The 18173-nt window shown below is 35.4% G+C and overlaps 1 protein-coding gene across 1 annotated transcript in view; it reads left to right on the top strand.

Annotated features, from left to right (window-relative positions):
- LOC109111135 (sodium channel protein type 4 subunit alpha-like) overlaps positions 1-16809 on the top strand; it is a 46335-nt gene extending 29526 nt beyond the window's left edge. The window contains exons 16-27 of the mRNA XM_042712395.1: positions 1293-1649; positions 4343-4762; positions 7415-7532; positions 7627-7781; positions 7949-8122; positions 9834-9956; positions 10567-10839; positions 12692-12745; positions 13131-13272; positions 13365-13465; positions 13561-13831; positions 14157-16809. Coding sequence (XP_042568329.1) covers positions 1293-1649; positions 4343-4762; positions 7415-7532; positions 7627-7781; positions 7949-8122; positions 9834-9956; positions 10567-10839; positions 12692-12745; positions 13131-13272; positions 13365-13465; positions 13561-13831; positions 14157-15376 — 3408 coding nt within the window. The 3' untranslated portion in view covers positions 15377-16809. The remainder of the gene's footprint in view (positions 1-1292; positions 1650-4342; positions 4763-7414; positions 7533-7626; positions 7782-7948; positions 8123-9833; positions 9957-10566; positions 10840-12691; positions 12746-13130; positions 13273-13364; positions 13466-13560; positions 13832-14156) is intronic.
- The last annotated feature ends 1364 nt before the right edge of the window (positions 16810-18173 follow it).

The raw sequence follows: 18173 nt of genomic DNA, 5'->3' as shown, positions 1-18173 counted from the left end.
AATTTAAACAATTCAGTATTGCATAAGGACATAATTTCACCATCAGTGATCTTGAATCTTGCTTCTTAAACTGACATTAATGTTTGTATCTGTAGTCTGTAATTAGGAGGCATCAGTGTCCTTGACACACACTGAATTCATTAGCACAGACCCTCCATTAAAGTTTTAAATATCAACAAATCTGTATTTTTGCTATGTAAAATGCAGTGCGCGTGACAAATTCAGCATGCATCTGAACTTGTCTTACCCCTTTTAACTCCTGTGTCTTGCTATTCATTATCAGATTAAAGCTGCACAGAGCTTTTAACATCCCTTTATATTGTGATAAATAGTTAATAAGCAGCGCTGTGTGTGTACAATAAAAATGACTTTTTTTATGGCTTCACTCACATGTGCATATTTGGCAGAGCAGTAATCCTTTATCCATTAGTGAGATTAAATATGTTGGAGTTGACATCTCAAAAAGTGGCCTACACTTTCTTTTAGTTCAACATCAGTCACACTGCAAACTGAATATAGGCCATGCTTTAGCTAAAATAAAATACCAGTTAGGGGAATTTACATGAAAAAAATCAGTGACATCAGCTGAAAACAAAGAATGTTAAAAAATGTACTCACCCTCAGACCATTTATGTGTGGTTGTTTCTTCATCAAAACTAATTTGCAGAAATTTAGCATTACGTTACTTGTTCACCAGTGGATGCAGTAAATGGGTGCCATCAGAATGAGAGTTCAAACAGTTGATAAAAACATCACAATAATCCACAAAACTCGTGTCCATCAGTCAACATTTTGTGAAGTGAAAAGCTGTTTGTTTGTGAGAAACAAATCCATCATTAAGACACTTTCAACATTTGCCATTTCTTTCCGGCTAAAATATGACTTTTTTACTGGAGTAAGCGTTATTATGGATTATTGTGTATTTTGCCCAGAAGTCACAGATTGAAGTTAAAATGCCTTAATGAGTTAGTTTCTTACAAACATGCAGCTTTTCACATCACAAGATGTTAAGTGATGGACTTGTGTGGATTACTTGTGGATTATTGTTATGTTTTTATCAGCTGCTTGGACTCTCTTTCTGACGGCACCCTTTCACTGCAGAGGTTGAGCAAGTGATGTAATGTTAAATTTCTCCAAATCTGTTCTGATGAAGAAACAAACTCATCTACAGTTTGGATGACCTGAGGGTGAGCACATTTTCAGTAAATTTTCATTTTTGGGTGAACTATTCCTTTAAGTGGTGATAAAATAGCAATACTGAATGAAATATGTATTCGGTATTTTGTCCTCAGCTGAGAGTTTTTAAACTAGCAAAGTCATGGCCCACCCTCAACACGCTGATAAAGATCATCGGTAACTCTGTGGGCGCCTTGGGGAACCTGACACTGGTCTTGGCCATCATCGTCTTCATCTTCGCTGTAGTGGGCATGCAGCTGTTTGGAAAGAACTATCAGGACTGCGTGTGTAAGATCAGCTACGACTGCACCCTTCCTCGCTGGCACATGAAGGACTTCTTCCACTCGTTCCTCATCGTGTTCAGGGTCTTGTGCGGAGAGTGGATCGAGACCATGTGGGACTGTATGGAGGTGGCCGGACAGCCGCTTTGCATTCTGGTCTTCATGCTGGTCATGGTCATAGGAAACCTGGTGGTGAGTACAGACTGTTTTCTGCTCAGGTTATGCTAATGAGATTAACATGGTGCTGTGAAATACTTGATTCAACATTCTGCAGTAAAATATCACTCATCAGTCTATTTCTTCTCACATAATAAAATAATTTAATCTCATATCAATAGTTAATGTCCATTTATTTATAAAATAAATTATAAATTATATTTGTAAGTTATTAAAGAAACAAGCCTGGACTGTTACTGATCACACACAGAAAAGTTTTGCATTTTAAAATGTTAAATTGGCATAAATATGATATATTATTCTTAGCATTTCAGTATATTTTGAAGATAAACTATCATAGCCTAAGAAAAATCTCAGACTGTGAGGACTCCAGATGTGCATCTAATATCCAGTTGTGACTAGAAAATACCTCTAAGAAGACTAAATGAAGGTCTTTTCCCAGAAAATAAGACGCCACTAAGCTTTCCTTCCTAAGTTTTCCTGTTTTGAAATGACGACAGTCCTAATAGAAGACATGATGTCATGTTAGCAGTTTTATTCTTTAAAGTGACAAGTGCAAGACATTCACTCTCTATGAAATGACTTGTAAAATAGTGTGTACAATCATCACAAACATGGATATTCATTGGTCAGAATCATGGTTGATACCATCACTGTATATATAGGCTAGTTTCCCAAATGTGTTTGGCAGATTGTAAACATATATAAATGAATCCTCAGGGTAGACGCCATATTTAAGCTGATGCAAATGAAAATGAGTCAGTGATGGATAGAAACAGCTGGTTTAATTGGTTAGACATTTTCTATAGTTGTTTGTGCACTTAGAATACTTTTCTAAAAGAAGTTCTCGACATATTTGTCAGCTGTATGATTGACACCAAGATACACAACAGTACTGTACAGTCATGTTTTTTTATTTGCGTCAAATGAAAAAATAGCATGTACCCTGACTAAGGTCCTTTTCAAGAAAATAAATCAACAAATTTTAGTTTAGTTTTAACCTCCTTATTTTACCCAGAAGACCCTGTTGTGTGTTACTTAGAAATGCATTTGTGGAATAGGGTCCACACGGGCTTGTACTTAAGTACACACTATCCTCTTTCCTCTTTGGCTTTACCAACTCATAACTGGTAAGTTGTGTACTCTATAAATGTTGTAATATACAGCAGAAACAGCTGCTTGTCACTGGTAATTGAACTACAGTGCTTTTTAAAGCCGGATAGAGGGACAAACAGCATGGACTTAACTAAAATTGTGGAGTATGGTCCTTTCAGTGCTAGACAGAAAAGTACAAAAAACTGTCTGATCTATCGAGAAAGTCTATATGTACTGTTAATAAGTTGTTGTTTTTTTTCATTTTAATCACAGACCACAATTCATCAAACATCATTTTACAAAGTATAAACTTAAATCTAAACTGGGCCTTTAACAAATAGTTCACCCAGACTGTATATAATCTGTAATTATTTACTCACCCTCATGTCATTCCAAACTAGAGATGGGTCAGTTTGGTCGACTATAGTTGACCAACAACCGATTAATGATGTTGATTAGTTGTGGATATGAGTTTGAAGTCTGAACTGAATAAAGTGTCGAGAAAAAAGGTGCACGAGCTATTGCCTCGGTATGAATCGGTTCTTACAATGCCTCGTTCAATAGACAACTGATTTGAATTAGTCTGACGATTCGTTCACTGACTCGCTTTTATTATTCCTTCACAAATAAATCTCTCAATGAGTAAAACTGGTTGTGTCTATTATTATAGATATGCAACATTTAAATTATTTTCAAAATAATTTTAAAATAATTATTTTTTACAATCATTTTTCCTGGTTTAATAAGGTACTCTTATAAGAAAACAGATGTGGCTGGGACAGACTTTCAGTATCATCTTCACTTAAAAAGATGCAATCTCATCCTGTTTACGTGAAATGAGCTGCTCCTGAGCAGGTCTGAGTTAAAGGACCTGTTGCTATGACGGCAACTCCAGGATGAGCTTCGAGGAACCTAACAATCCTGGATCATGTCAAATCAGCAACAATAAAATCCAGCTAACTGGGTAATCCACGTACGAAGAACGGACCCCTGACTGTAAGAAAAAAGCTTGTTATGATGAACATGGACATTTTTTTGTAATGGTTGACATTCCTGCAATTGAACAAGGGCTTATCTTATAAAGATTGTTGTTCCCAGAAACACAGCCTGCCGTTGATTTAACTGAAGGTTTTTAGATTAACAACAGTTTGTTGCTTCTCTTACAATATAAACTGAGTAACGTGCAGCCAAGTATGGTGTCCCATACTCAGAATTTGTGCTCTGCATTTAACCCTTTCAAGTGCGCGCACACACACAGCAGTGGGCAGCCAAGGGTCTCACCTTTCACATCATGGTGTTGAAGGTGGAAGAGACCACTCACTCCCCCAGCCTACAATCTCCGCCGGTACCAAGACTCAAACCCACAAACTTTGGGTTACAATCCTAACTCTCTTACCATTAGGCCACGACAGCCACAACTTCTTGTCCTAGTCAGATATAAAGATTTTCTGCCATTTCATTAAACGTACAACTATACATCAGTGTTGGCCCCAAAAATCCCATTTGTCTTTTTTATATGCAATGAGGTAATGTCCATCCCAAAACATTCCCCAGCTGTAGTGCATCCAAATATATAATTTGCTTACAGATCTGTATTCTTGATTTCTCTACAGGTGTTGAATCTGTTTCTGGCCCTGTTGTTGAGCTCCTTCAGCTCTGATAATTTGTCAGCGCCCGACGAAGATGGAGAAATGAACAACCTTCAGATAGCCATCAGTCGAATCCACTTTGGTTTCACTTGGCTGCTGGACGGCATCAAAGATCTCTTCAATGGGAACCTGGCGGGCTGCAGACAGAAGGCCAAAGAGAAGCAGGTGTCACTGAAAAAGAATCACACTGAGTGCAACGGCGGTGTGGGAAGTTTAGAGCAGCATGTGGGGAAGTGCATTATTCCAGAAGGAGAGGACAGTTACATGACCAATCCCAACCTTACCATCTGTGTGCCCATTGCGCCAGGAGAGTCGGACGTGGAATTCCCTGAGGAGGAGGAGGATGAGGAGACAGAGTCATCAGAGGATGAAGAGCAGAAACTGGTGAGAGGTTATGAGAGGTGATTTATTAGTTTTAGTGTGGGGAATTTGGTTCATTAAGTTCTTGAGGTTGTAGAGTCTGATTCACAAGCAAATGACTGATATGAGCTGATTCCTTTTAATGCACTGCTCAAAAATACTCTCTAATTATTCTCAAACTTATAAATTATGATTTGAATTGATTGGTTTATTCAGTCTCTGATGCTTGTTTCTTAAGAAACAAAATACTTGTTTAGTATATAGTTAGGACCATCTATTTTGCTTTCTCAAAAGTATTAAAGAATTGTTTCCATTTTAGTTCTTTAAAGTTTTATTGAAATTCAGAAACAGAGTAATTGATTCTTTTAATTATGATCCCTAATTACTGTAGTACATCTGAACTTTTGAAAAATAAATCTCAATCTCCTGAATTATTGATTTAAATTGGTTGGTTAGTTCACTCTCTGCTCCACTGCTACTTTTGTCATGTCAGATTAAAGACAGTATACATGTTCTCTTTATAATAAATGAGAACTTTGAATTAAGTTTTTTAAAAAAGTACAAAAAGAATTGTTAATGGAAACCAAAATTCAGTTCTATTTCAGTTTTGTGAAAAGGATCTGAAATTCAGAATCAGAATAAATTACTTCTTTTGATAACAATCACCAAATAGTGTTGTGCGCTTATATATATATATATATATATATATATATATATATATATATATATATATATATATATATATATATATATATATATATATATGCCATCTGACTTGCTTTTCCACTGTTAAAATTTTAATGTCTGTATTTAGCATCAGGACCAAATTAGATAGATGACCCTAAATCCTTTGTGTAAAGCATATAATGGTTCAGTTTTTTATCTCTATTGTGAGTGGTCAGGAGCTCAAATGAGCGAGTGGGGTCAGAGAGATGATATGATGACAAGTGTGAAAGAGCGAGCCAGTGGCTGTAGATGCAATTTGGGACTAAGCCTTTAAAGATCTGTACAATTTTGAATTAAAAACAGCAGTAAGCAATATCATAAAATACAGCAATATTTTTATAAACGTGCTATGCATTTACAGCGATGATTTCTTAGACAAAAGAGCCCATCTGTATGATATTCTGGTCTTTAGATAGGACTCGAGTTCTTCCTTTAATGTAAGTTTATGCCATTGTATTGTCCTCTAGGATAAAATCATAAGTTTGCTTGATTTGTAAAGTAGTAGCACACACTGCTCAACAAGTTTATACATGTCTCATCCAATTAGAGCTGGAACTATTTTATCTTGAACAATACTGAAAATGCACCACAGATGCACCAATATTGTTTAATCAATACCGAAATTATTGAATTAACAGATATAAGACCAGTATATACAAGGCCAAGCACCTGAATGGCAACATATGCATTGCATTAATTACTAGATGAAGAATGAACAGATGAAGTCATTTTAATCATCAAGTAGAATTATAGAAGGTAATTTGTACATGCATACTTCATTTAAGTTTAGTTTGAACTGAATGTTTGAAAAGCATTTCTATTCATCAGTTTGAAAAGTTTTGTACTGTATAGTTTTTAGTATAATTTTTGTGTGGTTTTCACAAAACTAAAAAATAGGTAATTTGGAGCAGGGTGGGGTGAAGTAAAAGCAGCCAACAAGTGTGCATCATACACATTCGGAGTGTTTCAGTACTATTTAAAAACCATCCCAGAATGAACTTAATGTATTTGTTTGGATGCAAACTTCTACTGAAACTATTTTGATATTTTAAGGACACAATATTAAGAGTAATCCAGCCTCACACACACATACACACGCACACACTGCTTGCCTCGTAATGTGGGATTACATAAGAAGCACTATTGGATTGTGCTGGCACCTTAGGGCCAGTAATCTCCCTAAATCATTTTAAATATGTTGCCATTACATGCAGGGAAAATCTCATCAAAACTATTAAGAAGGCCCACTGTCTAGAGACAGAAACAAGGAGAATGCGTGTTCTGTATATTCAGGCAGATTTAGAACAGCTCTCTCTCGACATCTCAGATTATGCTGGAGGTCACTGACCTTGATTTGTGCGCTTGTGGATTAAATGCATATGCTATTGCCCCATATGTATTTGTTCATGTGTTCTATTAGCTTTCTGCATTTTCCATGCCAAACCCAGAGGATTTTTCAATCAATGCTGATTTCCTGGCTTATATGTGCAAATATACACCAATATTGTGCAGTTAACACCCAAATTATTGAATTAACAGATTCAGTACTAGTTTATACGATGCCAAGAACCTAAATGATGGCATATGCATCACATTAATCATTAGATGTACTGGGAATATGATGGAATATGAGAATACGAGTATGCATTGAATATGATGTATGAATTGCATGTGGGATTCAAGCACACAGACATAGAACATCCATTCAGGGATGGCTGCTGAAAATTCAGCTTTGCTTCATAAGAATAAATTACAGTTTAAAATATATTAAAATACAAACATGCTATTTTAAATTGTAAAAATATTTCACAATATTATTATTTTTACTGTATTTTCGATCACTTAAATGAAGCCTTGGTGACTTCTTTCATTAAAAATGATTACCAACGGTAGTTCTGGAGTAAATGTTTATTTAAAACTCAATGCAAGCTTTGCTGTCTTGTTCAACAGGAAGTCGTCAGCCTCTCTGAAGGAAGCACTGTGGACTTGAGGAAGCCTGGGGAAGATGAGGAGGAATATTCTGAGATGGCAGATGATGGCATGGATCCAGAAGAGTGTTTCCCTGAGTGTAAGCAAATAATGAAACGGGAGGCCATTGCTTCCACTTTTCTGTACTGTATCATGTTTTTTGTGATCAAACTAATCTCTCTGTATCTCTCCAGTCTGTATGCAGCGCTGTGAGTGCTGTAACATCAACACGGCGAGAGGTCTGGGTCAAGTGTGGTGGAGGTTGAGGAAGACATGCTATCAGATTGTGGAGCACAGCTGGTTTGAGACCTTCATCATCTTCATGATCCTCCTCAGCAGTGGAGCTCTGGTGAGGAACTAAACTGCACAGTGAACAGTGAAATTTGTTTACATTTTAGAAATCAAAGATTAATGTTATTTATGCTTCAAATTTGTCCCTGTGATTAAATGTGTAGCTAGATTCATCATAATCAAGTTTCCTGGTCTTATTGTGTTATGATATTCTTCTTCGGTCAGGCATTTGAAGACATTTACATTGAACAGCGGAAGGTGGTGAAGGTGGTGTTGGAATATGCTGATAAGGTGTTCAGCTACATCTTCGTGCTGGAGATGTTTCTGAAGTGGATCGCGTATGGCTTTAAGAAATACTTCACTAACTACTGGTGCTGGCTGGACTTCTTGATTGTGGATGTGAGTAGAAGAATCTTCTCTAGCTGAACACTGGATCACGAGTTTGGAATAATCACAGTTTTTCCCATGTTTTTGAAATACGTCTATTATGCTCACCAAGGCTGCATTTATTTGTTCGGAAATGCAGTAAAAACAGTATGTATTCAACATTTTAAACATATTTTTAAATGTAATTTATTCCTGTGATACAAAGCTGTATTTTCAGCATCATTGCACCAGTCTTCAGTGTCACATGATCTTCAGAAATCATTCTAATATGATGATTTGCTGTTCAAGAAACATTTCTGATTATTATCAATGTTGAAAAGAGTTGTGCCGCTTCATATTTTTGTCAAAAACTTGATAGACTTCCATTAAAAAATGTGGGGACTGTAAGATTTAAAAAAGAAATGTATACTTTCATTGAGCAATGATGCATTAAATTCACAGTCAAGATATTTATGTTACAAAATATTTATTTTTCAAATAAATGCTGCTCGTTTTGAACTTTCTATTCATCAGAAAATCCTGAAAAAGAAAATGTATCAATTTGTACAAACTTATGAAGCAGCACAACTGTTTTATTGATAATAATCATAAATAATTCTACTTTTTATATAGGAAACAGTTATTTTAAATTGAATTAAATATTTCACAGTATAAATGTTTTTACAGCATTTTTTTCATTATATAAATGTAGCCATGGTGACCATAAAAACTAGTTCTGAACCATGTTATCTACCTAATTCAATTTAGTATATTATTTAGTATAACAGAATATTTTGTTAGTATACAGGGCCATGAAAGTAAAATAAATTTGGTTTAAAATGAGGACTTTTCTGAGTAGAACTGCAAAGATAAAGAACCTGTTGCAGTGAAGGCCATTTATTACAGTGATTTTAGCACAAATCATGCAAAGCGGAGTGTCTAAAACTCATTTAATCGTGAAAACAAGAGTAAAACGGACACTGATGTGGCCTACTGAATTTATAAAATGTCTACAACAACAATATGATAAAACAAATGTTCTGAACTGTTTAATTGGATAAAAGTTCTTATATGAATAATATAGTTCATTTGTCAAACTGTAGACTGTTAAGTGTAATACAGCCATATTAACATATTAACTTAACACAGCCAGAATTTATAGTCTGAGCAATCTATAATTAACATTAAAGACAGATTCATTTCGACCAGTAATTTAACATGATGTCAAGTTTGATATGTTTAATAATTATTCCCACAGGACTGTTTATAGGAAACATTTAAGGGATTAGATTATTAAAAGAGTGGTTTTAAAGAAAAACCCAAATTCTTTATAGAACCTTACTCTATTTTATATATATGCATATTGATTATGCTTATATAGCTGAGTATGTGGGTATATACACTGATGTACATATGTGCATACTTGTCAATGTTTTGCCTTCATTTCACCTCATTGGCCCATCAGTGAAATTCCTGCTGTTCCTGTGGCCACAACCTGTTCTACACTCTCTGTATACTTTGACTGTAGAATAGAGTGGAAACTTATTGTGGTTCTAAACTTGTAAATCGATCTGATTTATATGTCCCAGTGAATGTGTTCCTATAGAATGTCCCAAAAATGCATAAATAAATAAATTGCATCAATTCATTTTTTTTAATCTGTTTAATATAAAAAGTCATTTAGAGAGATGTTTTATTAATTTTAAGTATTTTATCAAAAAGTTTTTGTTTTCTCCTATTGCAGGTTTCTTTGATTAGCTTGGTCGCTAACTCTCTGGGCTACTCGGACTTTGGGGCCATTAAATCTTTGAGGACTCTCAGAGCTCTGAGGCCCCTGAGGGCCCTGTCTAGATTTGAAGGAATGCGGGTAAGATGCTGTCTCAGAAAAACCACAGAAAATTACAGATTTTGTGGGGGGAAAAACACAACCGTTTATAAACTTGTTTCTGTAAATTTCATTGACATTAAATTGAGTATTTAATTAAAAAATTTGACGATTCTTTGCAGATTATAAGTTAATTGATACATTTTGAATATGGAACTTTTAACATGACTACTTTTGTTATTTTGATGAGTGCGTATATATATATATATATATATATATATATATATATATATATATATATATAAAGAGAGAGGGAGATATGTACACTTTAAAAAAAACCTCATTCTCATTTTGTGAAAGTACTGTATGAAATGGAAAGTTTTTAATTGATATTTTTGAATCCATCATCATCAAATTAGGCCTTTTTTTATTTATATTTTTTTCAAAATGCAGGGTTGCAATATCAATAATATAGCATCAGTAAGTTCAATTAAATTTGCATGTCTTGAGAAATTTTTGTTATGGAGCAGAAAGTTTGAATTGATTAGTTTCTGATTAAACTGATTTTGTGATATAGTGCTGCGCTCTGTTGCATGCAGTTACATTATGATTGCTTCCTGTATGGCATCACATCTAATTTCCTGTCATCCAGGTGGTGGTGAATGCGCTGATCGGGGCCATCCCGTCCATCATGAATGTACTGCTGGTGTGCCTGATCTTCTGGCTCATATTTAGCATCATGGGTGTCAATCTATTCGCTGGGAAATTCGGGAAATGTGTCAACAGGACAGGATACATTCACGGTGTAACCCTGGTCAACAACAAGAGTGACTGCCAGGCCATGAATGACACCCAGTTCTACTGGACCAAAGTGAAAGTCAACTTCGACAATGTGGGCCTTGGATACCTCTCACTTCTGCAGGTGGTGAGTATCTCGAAGGTTGTGCGTCATTCAGAATTGCACTGAGAATGATTTTTCTGAGCTGCCAAACAGGATTCAGAATTGTAATTCAAATTTTGTGCTGTGCAGAAAATCCTTTACCTAATTTGGTGTTCCTGGTCAAAAGTGACTGGCCTTTTTAAAAATTGTTAGTAAATCTCTTATTATGCTATATAATCACCAAATCTTGGATATACTGTTTTGTCAAAATGAAAAAAAAAGTACTGTTTGTGGATCATTTTGGCAATGCTCACCCAAAAACTGAGGTCCATAAGCTCAGATCAATGAGGCCTAGAATAAATCAGTTCCAAAAAGAAATACAAAACCTGCAGTAATTGAAAGAAAACAATAATATTTAATTCAACATTTGGTAATAATATAGCATATTAAGAAATCTATAAGCAATTTTTGTAGGCTGGTCACACCTCAAGTCTAACAAGGTGAGAAAAAAAATCTCAAAAGGGTGCAAAAATGATCAAATTTGGGGTAAAATAAATACATAAATAAATTATTAAATAAAAATCTAAATGACCAGAACACAAAATGAATTAAAAATTAAGGCTGCTGTAAGTATAGTTTTAAATAATACATTAGTTTTTTTTTTTTTTTTTTTTTTTTTTTCTAGTACGAATTACTCATTCACATATCATACACAAAGCATATGGGTTAACATGTCAATATTTTCATAAATATCAATATAAATTTAATATTCAGTATATGTTTTTTATACATTTTTAAATGAATAACTTATTTTTAATTTCATTTTAAACCATTACAAATTGTTTTGATGGCCTTGCTAATTGTGTACATAATCAAATATGGAACTAGTAATGATAGTTGTAGTACTGACCAAAGTGTCTAGGAATATGTCAGTTTTGGAAAAATGTATTATACACATCAGAGAATAAATAGGCACAATTAGTACAAATTAATAATGTGATCATTTACGTTTTCTCGCAAATCTTATGTTGGACCCATGAAATGCATCTGTAATATGACTATTACATTTATTTTAATTGACTTCAATAAATTCCTCTTCCTGTCATTTCATTCTAGGTTCATACATTAATGGGGGAGTGGGGAAAAGTGCTCTCCAAATTCAAGAGAAAAGAGTAAAAAAAATGCCCCCTCACAATTAAACTAAATATTTTATGGCTGTTGCAATTAAAGTGAAATGTATTGAAGTAATTGGTTACATTTTAGTATTTAACTTAAAAGACAGCAGATACATTTAATAAAGAAATTATAAAAACTGCCCTTGCAAAGGAAAAAAAAAAAAATACCAATGGAAATAAATTCCAGGAGGAATATATTGCCACTTAATGGAAAAGCTCATTTCTGACCCTGTTCCATTCCATTTCAAATTCATACTCATTAATGGAAAGGGAGCCAATTCTGAAATTCTGAATTCTGGCCATTTTTTGGACTTTTAGTGACTGTGCTGTAGAATCATCCCTCATATTTGTTAAGGTAGCCAAGCAACCAGAGTTCTTCAGGGGCCTCCAACTCCTCACAGGGCCTTAACCCATCATTTACCTCTAGGAACAGTCTCTCAATCACCACAGGTTATAATTTCTGGAACCATGGCAACAACATCCAAAAATGGCCTATCTTAATAGCGTTCATGCTGACTCTTGGTGAGTCACAACTCTTTGTCTTTATAGAAGGTATGAAACTTAAATGCGTAATTACCTCAGACTAAAAAGCCACGTTTCGCTATGGTCAGGCATGAAAAAAAAAATGTGCTCACCTAGAAGCAGAACATATGTCTGAATAAATTGACAAACTTTCTCTTTTAGGTGGACATTAAAGCATTTGTATATATTTTGTTTCGCAGGCAACATTCAAAGGCTGGATGGAAATCATGTATGCCGCCGTCGATTCTCGTGGAGTAAGCATGTTGTTTTCATTACTAAAATGAATGACTTGCAGCCAAATTCACAAAAGAAGAACCTAACTATAGACTACAAACTATACTTATAATTCTTTCATCTTCATTTAGTCTTAAACTACAGTCTTAAAAATAATTGTTTCAATTAAAAAGGGTTCTTTAGAAAACCATCTATCCTTTGTCAAGAAAACCATTTGAAGAACCTAGAATTTAACAACAAGAAGAACCAATTAGTAACTCAATTACCCAATGCTATAAAAATCTTTCTTGATAAGAACAGGGTTCACCCAAGCTGCAAAGAACCGTTGAAGAACCTTATTTTTAGAAGTGTAGACAGTCTGTGGAAAACCATCTTTGTGAGTTTTATATTGTTCTTGTTTGTCAGGTTGAGGAGCAGCCCGTCAAAGAGATAAACCTCTACATGTACCTCTACTTTGTCATTTTTATCATCTTCGGATCCTTCTTTACCTTAAATCTGTTCATCGGTGTCATCATCGATAACTTCAATCAGCAGAAAAGAATGATAGGTGTTTAAGATTTACTTCTTTTCCAGAAGCATTAGTTTACATTTAATCTGTTCCATGAAAATAATAGCAGCTGGTTGTTCTTTGTACTAAAGGTGGCCAGGATATATTCATGACCGAAGAGCAGAAAAAGTACTATAACGCAATGAAGAAACTTGGTTCGAAAAAGCCGCAGAAGCCAATTCCCAGACCAGTGGTGAGATTATGATTTTTAACATTTTTGCCACTTTAAAAATGTTCTCATACTGAATTCCCGTTCTAATTTCTCACCATAAATACATTTTCATCTAGAACATTTTACAAGGATTCTTCTTCGACTTGGTGTCCAAGCAAGCCTTTGACATCACCATCATGATGCTCATTATTCTCAACATGATAACCATGATGGTCGAGACCGATGAACAATCTGCTCGCATGGAGACCATCCTCAATAACATCAACCTGGCCTTCATTGTCACCTTTACCACCGAATGCCTCATCAAGATATTTGCCCTCCGCTGTTATTTCTTCACCATTAGTTGGAACATATTTGACTTTGTAGTCGTTATTCTGTCCATCGTTGGTAAGTGCACGACTTTCCAGTCTGGTAAGTGTGTTGCTGGTTCAAGATACTTCCCTGCTGAAAAGACCAACTTGGTTAATACTGTTTAGCTCTTTGGTACTGATCCATCTGGCCACCATTATGGTGAAGCCAAAGAAGGATTGCTGGTTTGGTTATGTTACTTAAGATGCATTGCAGAGACACCAGCTTGTCTTTTCAACTGGGTTGTTGTGATCTGATCTGTTCTGTATGTTCATAGTGCCATTTCTCAATTCTTCAACAAATTTTCTTCATGAGTCCACCTTCTATGTGTTGATATCTGGTTTTAATTTGTCCTCCCTCATAGGAATTGTCCTTGCAGACATTATAGAAAAATACTTTGTGTCCCCAACTCTGTTTCGAGTGATCCGGCTGGCAAGAATAGGACGAGTTCTCAGACTAATACGAGCAGCTAAAGGAATAAGGACGTTACTTTTTGCCTTGATGATGTCGCTGCCGGCGTTGTTCAACATCGGCCTCCTGCTCTTCCTGGTCATGTTCATCTATGCCATTTTTGGCATGGCAAACTTCGCCTACGTAAAGAAGCAAGGCGGGATTGACGACATGTTCAACTTTGAAACCTTCGGGAACAGTATCATCTGCCTTTTCCAGATCACCACATCGGCTGGTTGGGATAACCTACTGGATCCCATTCTCAACAACTCTCCGGAAGAATGCAGCTCGAGTTACATCAACACCGGAACCAATACTAAGGGCAACTGCGGCAACCCCTCAGTAGGGATCACTTTTTTCGTCAGCTACATCATCATTTCCTTCTTGATCGTGGTCAACATGTACATAGCCATCATTCTGGAGAACTTCAGCGTGGCCACCGAGGAGAGCACTGAACCTCTGAGCGAGGATGACTTTGAGATGTTCTACGAGGTTTGGGAGAAGTTTGACGTTGAGGCCACACACTTCATCGAGTACTCCAAACTCTCAAGTTTCGCCGACAGCCTTTCTGAACCTCTGAGGATCGCCAAACCCAACAAAATCAAACTCATCAACATGGATCTACCCATGGTCAGTGGTGACAGGATCCACTGCTTGGACATCCTGTTCGCCTTCACTAAGCGGGTCCTTGGGGAGACTGGAGAAATGGATGCTTTGAAGCAGCAAATGGAGGAGAAGTTCATGATGACAAACCCTTCCAAGATCTCCCACGAGCCCATCACCACCACACTGCGGCGCAAGCAGGAGGAGATTTCAGCATCCCTGATCCAGCGTGCCTACAGGCGGCACCTGATTAGACGGCAAATGAAGCAGGCTTCTTACCTGTACAGGCACATAAACCAAAACGCACCCTGGTCAGAAGAGGACTGCACTCTGGAGCGGGAAGGACTCATAGCGTCTATGATTCAAGAGCACTTTGGTCCCGAGAAGGGTCCACAGTACTTAGCATGCTCTCCGCCATCCTATGAGGCTGTAACAAGGGATCCTAGTGACCGTTTCAAGATGTTAATACCTGACTCTCAATCCAGTGAGCCTCCTAAATCAGAGGAGACGTATGACGAGACCTTTCTTTAGGAACTCTTTTTTAAGTCTAATCTAAATCTAATCAGGAGGAATCCAAATGCGAACAAGATTTCACTTTTTTAATGAGAAAAAGTTGTTGTTTTTGTCATAAAATATGACATGGTATCATGGGAAACAGACAAAAATAAATGGATATATCAACATGAGGATTGTACATGCTAACCTTTCGCTCAGATGTGTTGCACATATCACAATTGTAATATATTGCACAGATGTTATTTTGGTTGTTTCCTATAAAGCTCAACAGGCCACATAGTTTTTCCAAGAGTTTTCCATTGCTCAGGATTAAGTGAGGAATGTTGTCACTTTTTTACGCTTGATGTGAGTAACTGTGATTTAGAGTAACTGGTGCAAGGAAAAGGCCCCTAAATGCAGTTCGAATGATGCAGTTCCTCGTATAAAGTGAGTGATTTTGCATTTTTATCAGTGTTTGAGGGATTTATTTTTCTTGCTGAACACAGCAAGAATGGTTTAAAATCAATGTGAAATCAAAATGGACAGTTTAAGTAAATACATGTAAATGCTCCTGATTTTATTATGCACAATTGGTGTGTGTTATTCCAAAGAAAGAATCTATGTAATCTTTCATCAGAATGAAACAACTTTCCTGGCTGGTGACATGTATTTTTCAACCCCTTCTTTTCAACAGCTTTTGACATGCAGTGCCCACTATTAATGATTCAATTAATTCCCAATATATAACAATCCAGTATTGCCTAAATTTGGTTAAATATCCTGTTTCACTAATCTTAAAGCAGTAAAATGGGTTTCATGTTGACTTTACTGAAATAAAATGGATATACAACTATACAAAATTTGAATCAGCTGAAATTACAGTACCTTCAGCTCTTATGTTTTATTCAAGGGATTTTTTCTCAAAATGTTGCACATTGAAGTACTTTAGACTTTATCATTGAAGATTTTCAGAGTGTCCTAATTACTGGAAACATGCATATGTATGTCAGAATAATATGACTGATATAGAATACACTTTTTAATCATATAACCTCACCAGTTTTCAGTCAGGAATACGAACTCACATGTATCAAATGCATTTCTGTGACAATTTAAACTATATATATATATATTTACAAATGAGACGAAAAGTACAGATGTATCATCAACATCCATGTACAGGTATATCAAAATCTGATTTTCTACTCATACTTTTTTTATGAAACAAAACTCTCCTTTCCACAAAATGTTATCTCTGTTGTATTAAATTTTAAAGGGCATTTATGGAACTTGAAACACAATAAAAAATTATCATGGGTACATTTTAAAAATTCCTAATGGACTGATGGATGGCAATCACATTTGTAATCTAATTTTGTCATGTTACACGGACACACAAAATGCATCAATTGAATGCCAAGAATGATATAATTAGCGAGCATGACATTGTTTGATGAATGCAGTTTTCTTCCCTGTGACACTTTCTATATTGAAACAGGATGCTGTGGCATGACATATCAAAAGTTTTGTTTTAAATAGACATTAATTCATCACAGATGTGAACTATGATTTGTTACTTTAGTAGTTAGAAAAGACATTGTTATTTTAGAGTGCATTTTAATGCATATTGTATACATTTTTATACAGTTTAGCAAACAAAAGTATCCTCAATATTTTTGTGCATTTTGCTAAAAGAGAAAGGATGAAAAGTAAATCTGTTTTTTAATATTTTATTTTATAAGTTTCTAGGGTAGTATGTAAATTTGTTTCTGCCATTGAATAAAAGTGAAAACTGCAACTTTTTATCTCAACAATTCGGGCTTTTTTTTCTTGTGAGTTTATGTCACAATTGTAAGTTTACATATGATAAAAAACTAATAATTGCACGAGAAAAAACTAAGTTGTGAGATAAAAGGCTGCAATTTATAAAAACAGAATTGCGAGATGTAAACTAAATTGTAAGACATCAACTTGCAATTGTGAGGTAAAAAGTCACATTCACTTTTTTTTTCATGGTGGAAATAAACCATATTACCGTACATGGCTTATTTAAAAATCACAGACTAAAATTCTTATTTTGATTTCATGGGGTTATTGAGCTAAAAAAAGGTCCATGGTTTATTACATTTATTTTGTAGTTTCTTAGTGTTAATTGTTAAAACCAAGTCATTCATCTATATTGGCAGAGGCTATCTCTTCAGTTCATCAACTGAACACTGAAGAACTGGGTCTTAATGTAGCTGCTGTCTAACCAAGTTTAACCAGCTTTTCTTTTGTGGGAACAAAAAAAGGTGCTTCAAACAGCGGGGCAGTTTTTGTTGATTTTGTAACGGTGTGCATGGATTTGTGCTCTCAGCTCTTGGTTATGGAGAGAATTTGGCTGTCCGCTGGGAGTTTGCCCTTTCTCCAGCCCAGGGTGAGGATGTTCAAATCCTCCAGACCAGCTGGACCTCCAGGATAATCCCAGTGGAAAATAATCACTTGTTTTAATTACACACAAATGCACTCAAACTTCAGTTCGCTCAGTCACAGACCTTAAAACTGCTACCTTTTACAAATGCAGTTGCCTTTTTCATTTGGAAAGGTGATGTTTTAAGTGTTTATTTAAAAAAAAAAATATTGGGAAAATAATATCTTAAAGTGCTTTAAAAAATTAATACTGTAGGGAAATTTTTAAATTATGATGGATTGATTGTAATGGATGCAACTTGGTTTTTTTCTGTTTATTTTATGAGATGGACAGAATATTAAGCATGAAGAAACAAATTTTTTATATTTTGAACTTTGAATTTCAGTGACGGTGTAAAATTTTCCCTGGTTTCTCATCCTAGCA

This window comes from Cyprinus carpio, chromosome A2, assembly GCF_018340385.1.
Source record: "Cyprinus carpio isolate SPL01 chromosome A2, ASM1834038v1, whole genome shotgun sequence".
Classification (NCBI taxonomy): domain Eukaryota; kingdom Metazoa; phylum Chordata; class Actinopteri; order Cypriniformes; family Cyprinidae; genus Cyprinus; species Cyprinus carpio.
The sequence above is the reverse complement of the archived record's forward strand: the minus strand, read 5'-3'. Positions and strand labels throughout refer to the sequence as shown.